General features: G+C 34.7%; 4 protein-coding genes across 6 annotated transcripts in view; 2 read left to right on the forward strand and 2 right to left on the reverse strand.

Moving 5' to 3' along the window:
* The window catches only part of LOC107632351 (DNA repair protein RAD51 homolog 4-like), a 10,555-nt gene extending 10,194 nt beyond the window's left edge, over positions 1-361 (reverse strand). The window contains exon 1 of the mRNA XM_021120124.1: positions 296-361. Within this exon, the coding sequence (XP_020975783.1) occupies positions 296-361 (66 nt within the window). The remainder of the gene's footprint in view (positions 1-295) is intronic.
* On the forward strand, positions 1,325-2,820 carry LOC107629143 (dirigent protein 10-like). Its single transcript, XM_016331848.2, has one exon. The coding sequence runs from the start codon at positions 1,687-1,689 to the stop codon at positions 2,617-2,619; it is 933 nt and encodes a 310-aa protein (XP_016187334.1). The 5' UTR covers positions 1,325-1,686; the 3' UTR covers positions 2,620-2,820.
* LOC107632350 (DNA repair protein RAD51 homolog 4-like) lies at positions 2,844-5,621 on the reverse strand. Its single transcript, XM_021120125.1, has 9 exons — positions 5,470-5,621; positions 5,280-5,373; positions 5,108-5,149; positions 4,826-4,907; positions 4,463-4,597; positions 4,256-4,369; positions 4,076-4,166; positions 3,628-3,698; positions 2,844-3,306 (listed from the first exon to the last, which is right to left on the reverse strand). Exons 1-9 carry the CDS (start codon positions 5,555-5,557, stop codon positions 3,085-3,087), a joined length of 939 nt encoding a protein of 312 aa, XP_020975784.1. The 5' UTR covers positions 5,558-5,621; the 3' UTR covers positions 2,844-3,084.
* Positions 5,866-8,054, forward strand: part of LOC107629141 (nodulin homeobox) — a 9,241-nt gene continuing 7,052 nt past the window's right edge. The window contains exons 1-2 of one of the 3 annotated variants that reach the window (XM_016331845.2): positions 5,866-6,053; positions 6,146-6,275. The gene's annotated coding sequence lies outside the window, so the exon portion shown is untranslated. The remainder of the gene's footprint in view (positions 6,054-6,145; positions 6,276-8,054) is intronic. The other 2 variants (XM_016331846.2, XM_016331847.2) reach the window with 2 other exon arrangements.

The raw sequence follows: 8,054 nt of genomic DNA on the forward strand, positions 1-8,054 counted from the left end.
TAGTGAATTTATAATTAAAATTAAATTAAATTAAATAAAAGTAAACTATTTGATGAAAGATATCTATATGTATTATAATTTGCATATATTTTAATATGAAATATAGTGGTTTGGTTGTTGTGGAGTGTTTTTGTTTCCTTGAGGGCAGGAGTTCGAACCCTACCTCCAGCATTTTGAAAATATTTTCACTCTCAAGCGGTTCGGTCAGACCGTCTCACCGAGTTTGATCGGTTCGTATTAGTTCATTCTGAATTTGACCAGTTCATACCAATTCGATTTCTTGTACATTTCAAACACCAGACCGGATCGGTATAGGGTCCGATTCACTGGTTTTTTGGTCGAACCGGTTGGTCCGGTCCATTTTTACAACTATGCATACTAAGGGTGTTTGCAGTGCGGTTTGGTTCGGTTTTAAGAGAAAAAGTCATCCGATCCGAACGCTTAATTTATGTGCGGTGCGGTTTGGATTGGATGAATTTTTTTGGAAATCCGATCCGATCCGATCCGATTACAAGCGGTTTGGATCGGTTTGGATTTGCGGTTTTTTAAATAAAAAAAATTAATTACATATAACAAGTCTCAACATCAAATTTCAAATAATCAACAATGACATAACAAGTCTCAATAATATCTTAAAAAGTTAATGATAACATAACAATAAAAAAAATTATAGGTTAGTTAAAATAAATAAATAAATAACATTTTGAATATAAAATATTTATTAAATAATAATAATACATGAATAATATAAAAATATATAACAAATTGAACATGTTATAAATATAATTGTAAATAAAATAGTAAAATAATAATATTATAGCACATTGTGCGGTTTGGATTAGATTGGATCGGTTATGAAAAGTAGATCCGAAATCCGATCCACCGGTTTGCAAAAAATAGAATCCAATCAAATCCAAATTAGTACGGTTTTAATTGATTTTCGGTTTAAATTGAATCGAATGAGCGGTTTAATTTGGATCGGTTTGAATTTGAACATCCTAACTACTAGTACTCTTTGCTAGTTTAAAGCATCACTTCTCACTTTTCATGTGTATTTTAACGCTAAGAACCTGCTTAGAGTATTTTCATTCCCGATTATCAACAAAAGGCTTAAAGAAAGCTCATTCAGTAATCATGGGGCATATCTAATTTACGAGATTAATTATATTAATTTCAGCTGCAATATGAAATATAATGTATAGAAACAACCCCTTTGAAGTTCAAAGAGGTTGATGATATATGTGTATGTTGATATCCAAATTTGTATCATGAAGTTTGAAGAACATATGTAAATAATGTTACTATATAAATCAAATAGGAAGTTAAAGGTTGTTTTCAAAGTAGTCATATTAAATGATTTCCAATACATTTTGCCTTAGCGTTATGTTCAATAACGAATTTCCTATGACACATTGTTTATATATCTCTAAGTTTGCTAATTGTATTGTATTATAGTAATGGAATATACGTGCAGTTTAGTTCTAACTGCTACAACAAAAATTGAGAATGAGCTCAGTGCAATCATCAACCACTCCTCTCATCAACTCCACCATTTTTGTTACGTGCAACTGTGTGAGAATACAAGTCTTTTGAGTATTTATACCCTTCGTGTTCATGACCCTTTATCTCATCTCATCAAAGCATAACAACAAAATATAACTATCAGAGCAAATATTCGTTCCAGTAATGGCAAAGCTTGAATCTCTTTCTATGAATGCCACAATCCTGTTGCTGGCAAGCATAGTCATTGCATTCACCACTTCAACTACATCAACCAGAATCCTTATTGCTGATGATGGGGTAGGAACACCATCCACTGCACCACAAGAGCCTGATTCTGCTGTGTCCCCTGTTGCGCCATTGGTGACACCTTCACCTGTTGCAGGAGCAGCGGCAGCAGCAGCGGCCACCCCTACTGCTCTTGATGATCATCACCCCACAATCTCCTTCTTCATGCATGAAATCCTTGGGGGCTCAAACCCCTCTGCGAGAGCTGTCACCGGAGTTGTAACCAACCCTGCACTCAATGCTCAGGTTGCCTTTGCGAAGCCTAACGGTGCAAACCTTCCCCTGAATGCTGGTGTCCCACAGAACAACAACAACGCTGGACTCCTTAACAACAACAATCTCCCTTTCCTCACAGGCCTCGGCGGAACCACAGCCAGTGTCTTCAACAACAATGGAAATAATGGTAACAATAACGGGGTTGGTTTCTCGGTGGGAAATGTCAATCAGCTCCCTGAAGGAATGACACTGGAGAAGCTGATGTTTGGGACAATGACCGTGTTCGATGATGAACTAACCGAGGGGGAAGAGTTGGGGTCAGGTTTAGTGGGGAAAGCACAGGGATTCTATGTGGCAAGTTCAGTTGATGGGACCAGCCAGGTAATGGCTTTCACTGCAAAGTTTGAGGAGAATGGATATGCAGATAGCATCAGTTTCTTTGGTGTGCACCAAACACAGGTCTCAGAGTCACAACTTGCAATCATTGGAGGCACGGGAAAGTACGTTAACGCTCAGGGATTTGCTATTATTAAGACTTTCCCTGTCAATGGTCAGCAACATAATACTGATGGAGTTGAGACTCTGGTGCAGCTCACAGCTTATCTTGCATATTAGGGTCTCTTACATGCAATGAAGTGATATGTGATTATTGTATTTTCTGCAATGAAAGTGGATATGTCATTTATGTGAGCATATATACTGTATGTTTGTAATACTAAACAAGAACGTTGTTTTAGAATTTTAGTGTGCTGCAAACGACAACTTAAGTCTAAAGATATGGACACTTATTTCCTTAATAGAACTGATTCTGAATTCTGATAAAGTATGAAAGAACTCACAGATACAGCGAAGTAAGGAGTTCTAATCTTGAATAAGATGTATTAGCAGTCACAAATACATAGTACACACTTAGCAGCCCTGTCAGAAGCCTGAAACATAACTCCATAAAATAATAATAAACAAACTCCTACAATATTAGTGAGAAGGAAAAGAAGAATTAAACCCATTGCAGTCCCAATGAATATGGAATGGGGTAACTATTAATAAAAAGGTTCTCTTAACTAGTAACCTAAAGAAGCATTAGCAATAAAAGGAAAGTTTTAAACCTTTTTTTTTTCCAAATACAAACCATAATGCATGCCTCAAACATACCACAGATGGATGTTTCAGTGTTGATACGTTGCAAACATTGCTACCATATTCACGAGAAAGCAAGAGCCGTATATGTGGAACACTCTTCCAACTCTCTCCAAGTGCTGGTTTGGACGTACCGCCTTCTCCAGCCACCATATGATTTGTTACCTTCAATATTTAAATAAGAATGAGACCAGTCATGAATCAACCCTTGTCTAGTTGTTTATTTTCCTGCCCCAATAAATCTTGTAGGCAAGTTTACTTGTTTAGCAAATAAGATAATATCTATGTCACCAGCACTTTTGAGACAATTATATGAGTTCATACCAAAACTACAAGTACCATTTATAAAATGAATAATAAGAACGGAAAAAAAAAAAAACATTTGTATAATAGTATTATAATAGTTTAGTTGTTTTACTTATATAGGCTGGAAAGAATACCAATTACACGAGGGAAAAAGGGAACAGAACGAAAGCAAAGGCTAACCAGTACTGCAATATTATGCTCATCTGCTAACTTCTTCAGTAAATACCCAGCAGATATCATCAAAGCATGTCCTGAAATGGCCCATAATAAGTAAGACAACAAAAGCTTTATGATTATGAATTTTATTACCATAAAAGTAGGACTCTATGAATTGAAGAAAGAAATGAAAAGCATTAACACGTTAGGGAGCCGGTCATATAAAAGAAAATCAGAAATTTTTGCAGAATGTGTTACCATATCCATATGATCAGAAATGTGGGTAGTCTTGCAAGCTACCTAATTTTTTGCTGTTTCATATTTTCAACACAAGAAAAATAGTAGTTCAACTTGAACTATGATAGACAGGAGAAAATAAAGGGGTAAATATAAAGAAAGAAAATAGGTACATGTTGTCATCATTCAAAGTAAGCATATGAAGATAATTTGCATGCTGATATGTAGTGAGTACCTTGAGGACCACTGCCCCCAAGGATGGGGGTGATCAGTGAAGAGATTGAATCAACAATAAGCAATTGAACGCGACGATCTGGTTCAACAATCTGTGCCGATATACAGTAGGCATTTATTTGATAGAAAAATACTAGACCAACCAACTAATTCAAGCAAGAAATTTCCTGTCAATGAGTACCTTAGATTTCAAATTTATCTTCAGTTGCTGCAACACATCAAACATTTGATAGATGTCAAACACTGAGTAGCATATTATCCTCTCCATTACTTTCTGCAGAGGTCCTGGTTCAGCCTGACAAACAAACAACTTAAAACACTTTTTTACGGCCACTCAACAAACACAGAGTGGTAAACAATATAACAAAAAGTCTGGAACTATGGAGACCTGATTGCCAATGACATAACCAGAGGTCTGACCAACCAAATGTGCAATATGCTGAGGTGAAAAGGAGTTGCCTGTATCAAAGTATATAACTGAACCACCATTCTTTGCAACTGTTGAAGCAGATGTTAGGCAAGCCTAAAAGAAGAACCGAACAAATATATCATGAAATAGAAGATGGCAATTTATATTATTATATCAACCAAATAAGAGATGATGCAGCATCATTATGTGGATGCCAATAACAATAAGAATATGAGTGCTAGTAGAAGGATCATGTACATAGACAAGGTAAACCACCTTATTTATAATTTCATTCTTAATATACCCGAGCTATAATTTTTAGGACAACAATGTAGCTTTTACCTGTGTCTTACCAGAAGAGGATGGACCAACAAGTTCAGTTAATTGTCCTGCACGTAAGCCTCCTCCAAGCAAAGCATCTATCCTGAATTAACAGACTTAAATACTGAGGGGTGCTAATTTCAACCAACCGTTGCACCAAACTAGAAACCAAATATAATATCAATCCTATAAGAACATATTTAGTTGAAATGAAAATCAGAAGGACTAGATGCTAGATGAGTTCTATGTGTCAAAATAGACATGAAGTTCATCCATGAAAAATTTTCATCAGATTTTTTATACCTTAACCAATACATCTCACTTCTCACTAAAATTCCAGCATTGCTAACACCAGGCATAATCATAAGCATAACATAAAATCAAAGTAACCTAGAGACTGAAGATTACAAAATAATTAAAAAAAAATTAATTTTATCAATTCAATAACAGATTTTATTTTCATTTTTATTTGTTAAAAAGAAGATAAACCTGCTTGAAGGTGATTGATGAGGAGTGATTATCTGCGGAAGCGATTAATGAATGGAGATCGTAGAGGAGGAAATCTTCAACTGAAAATCAAAGTGGAAGATTGAGTAAGCAAGCAAGCAAGTGAGTGCATTTGAGAAATAAAAAAGTGAAATTTGGGGGAAGGAAGTGAAGAGTACGGGAGAAAATGGCGTGAGAAGCACAAAAGCTTTGAAAGTGAGAATCAATGAGAGGATACTCTTTCTCCATACTCTTCAATGGCGCCATAATTTTCTCGATCGCCAACACCTTCAATCATAGGAGGGGTTAATTTCATCGTGTAATTTAGGTAGTTGATCAATTAAATATAAAAAAATTGAATTTTAATCTTCTAAAATTTTAATTTTACTTTAAAAAATAAAATATGATCTCTTATCATTTATTTCATAGATAGAACAAAGAATAAATATAAAAAAAAACTATTTTTTTTCAATGCATCAAAATTAAAGTTTTTAAAAAACTGCCCAAATACCCACACCCACCCACGGCCACAGGTTCGAACCGAGTCTTAGCGCGACGACCCAAGGAATTAAAACAAAGGGGAAAATAAAATAAAATAAAAATAAAGAGTGAGGGTGAATCTGAGCGAGAGGTGCGAGCGAGCAGAGAAGAACACGACAGTGGTTTCCCTGCTTCCTTCTCCAATTTTAAATTTTCAGACTCCTTTTTTTTTTTCCCTTACTGGCCTTTTCTTCTCAGTTCATTATTCACCCTCCAGGTTCAGGTTCGTAATTCCCTATGCTTGTACTCTATCTTCTATCTTGCGTTTTTGTTTTCTTAAGATAAAAAAAATCATTGTAAACGTTATTTGTTTAGTTAGGAATCATCTTCCCCTTCGCACTTCGGAAGTGCTCGATTTTTTTATGGTCAACTGTGAATTCATCGAATTCAGTTGAACTTCAACTGGAATTGGTTCTGCGTAATTTCCAACCTCATGATGATGCTGGTAATTTAGTTAATTAATAGCAGCTTATGTCTTTATTTATAAATTTTTCTTTTTAAGATTCGGACCAAATTATTATTTTAGCCAGGCGTGGCACATGCATAAGAGTAATGGATTTTAGTGTTGTTGAAGAGATGAGTGAATTCATAGTTTAAAATTTGAGCTTAATAAATTCGTTGAGCATAATAGATCGCTTTAAAGTAAAGCAAACCATGATAATAACTGATAATAACTTATTGAACTAAAGGAACTTGATGTGGATTGAGTTCAAGGCAAGAAAAATTATATGAGCTTGGTTTCTCGCTTAGCTGAACCTTCCTTGCATCAGCTCCTTCGTTTCCAACCTTATATTATTACTTATTTCATGAGTAGAGATATGACTATGACAATTTGTATGGTATTGCAACATGATGAGGTTGCACTTAGTTGAAATGGAATTTGAGTTTGAGTTTTGCTTGGGAGCATTTAATGGAGGAATAGGAGTTATGCATTTATAAAACATTGTACATGGAGATTTTTATCCTTGGACTTGCTATGAGATGAAACTTTGCGACTTCTCTTTCGTGATGACTGCTGCGTACATGGATTATTTCAATTAGTGTCTTTGATAGATATGGAGTGGACAGGGATTAAGGTGAACTCATTTATGTCATTTTCTTCCCTGTACTTTTTCTGTTGATTTTAACTGCTTAGTTAAAGAGGGGCATCTTATCTATTTTTTTGTTTCAATTAAATTTCTTCTTTTATTAAAGAAGAAGGAGAAAATTATTTGCTATTAATACTTACTATAATAAGGAATTGAGTTGCAAGTAAAGCTTTTGACACGATAGATTATTTAAAAAGACATTAAAGTAAATGTAAGTCATATACTAAAAATTCTTAGGTATGGCTTAATGGAAATTAGTGTTCTGGCACACGGAAAGGAGTATAGGAAAATTGGCAAGCAAGGACATGTTTACTTGTTGCAGATACCAAAGAATAGAGTGAAGCCCATGTTTTGTCAACTATAGATGGTTCTTTAATTGTTTTAGGATTATTTTCCTTTTTTTTAAGGGAAAGAAGAGCTTGTATTATTTGCTTGGTTATTTTCCATCATTAGGTTTGCGGAAGCCAAACCATGGTTATTATATGGGTGGCGAATTAATAAATATAAGTAAGAGTTATTTCATTTTGTACAATCTTTTTATTTGAAAGGAAAAGAAGAATAAGTATTCTCATTATTTGCTTGGTTAGGAAATCTAGAGAGGACACCAATCAGATGCATGGCCCTCGGGTCTGTTTCACTAGAAATAAAAATATAAAATAAATATATGACTGCTTACTCTGCAGAAACTGTATTCTACATGGATGATGATTAAATTCATGGGCACCATATATAACTAGTATCTCAGAGGGAGAAAGATGGCAGCAGCGCCCTGCTGAATCTTATTATTGGCAAAAAATTTTGTTATTATAAAATATTTTTCTAATTTCTCCTCCCACTAGATGATACCACTATGGTGACTTGCTCAAATTTACAATAACCTTACATAAATTCAGAAAAGTTAAAAATGAGTGGAGTAAAAAAAATTTATAGTAACCTTACATTAACCAGGAAAGTGTCATGGGAAGGTATATTTTGCTGGCTCCTTCTTGAAGGAGTGGTAATGATTTGACACAAAATGTCCATAATATATCTGTAGTCTTCTTAAATACACATATCACTGTATGTAACGAGATCGGAATTTGGTACAAGTACATGTGTTTAGTGATATTAGTATCTATTGAAGTGGGTACAGATGT

Source organism: Arachis ipaensis, chromosome B03 (assembly GCF_000816755.2).
Source record: "Arachis ipaensis cultivar K30076 chromosome B03, Araip1.1, whole genome shotgun sequence".
NCBI lineage: Eukaryota > Viridiplantae > Streptophyta > Magnoliopsida > Fabales > Fabaceae > Arachis > Arachis ipaensis.

What these genes read in the sequence shown, in the direction of transcription:
- LOC107629143 (XM_016331848.2), top strand. Translation starts at nt 1,687, where the DNA reads ATGGCAAAGCTTGAATCTCTTTCTATGAATGCCACAATCCTGTTGCTG.
- LOC107632350 (XM_021120125.1), bottom strand. Translation starts at nt 5,557, where the DNA reads ATGGCGCCATTGAAGAGTATGGAGAAAGAGTATCCTCTCATTGATTCT. An exon ending in CCTCTTCTGGTAAGACACAG is followed by an intron (nt 4,598 to 4,825) that starts GTAAAAGCTACA and finishes TTCTTCTTTTAG; the next exon opens with GCTTGCCTAACATCTGCTTC. An exon ending in AGCATAATATTGCAGTACTG is followed by an intron (nt 3,307 to 3,627) that starts GTTAGCCTTTGC and finishes TAAATATTGAAG; the next exon opens with GTAACAAATCATATGGTGGC.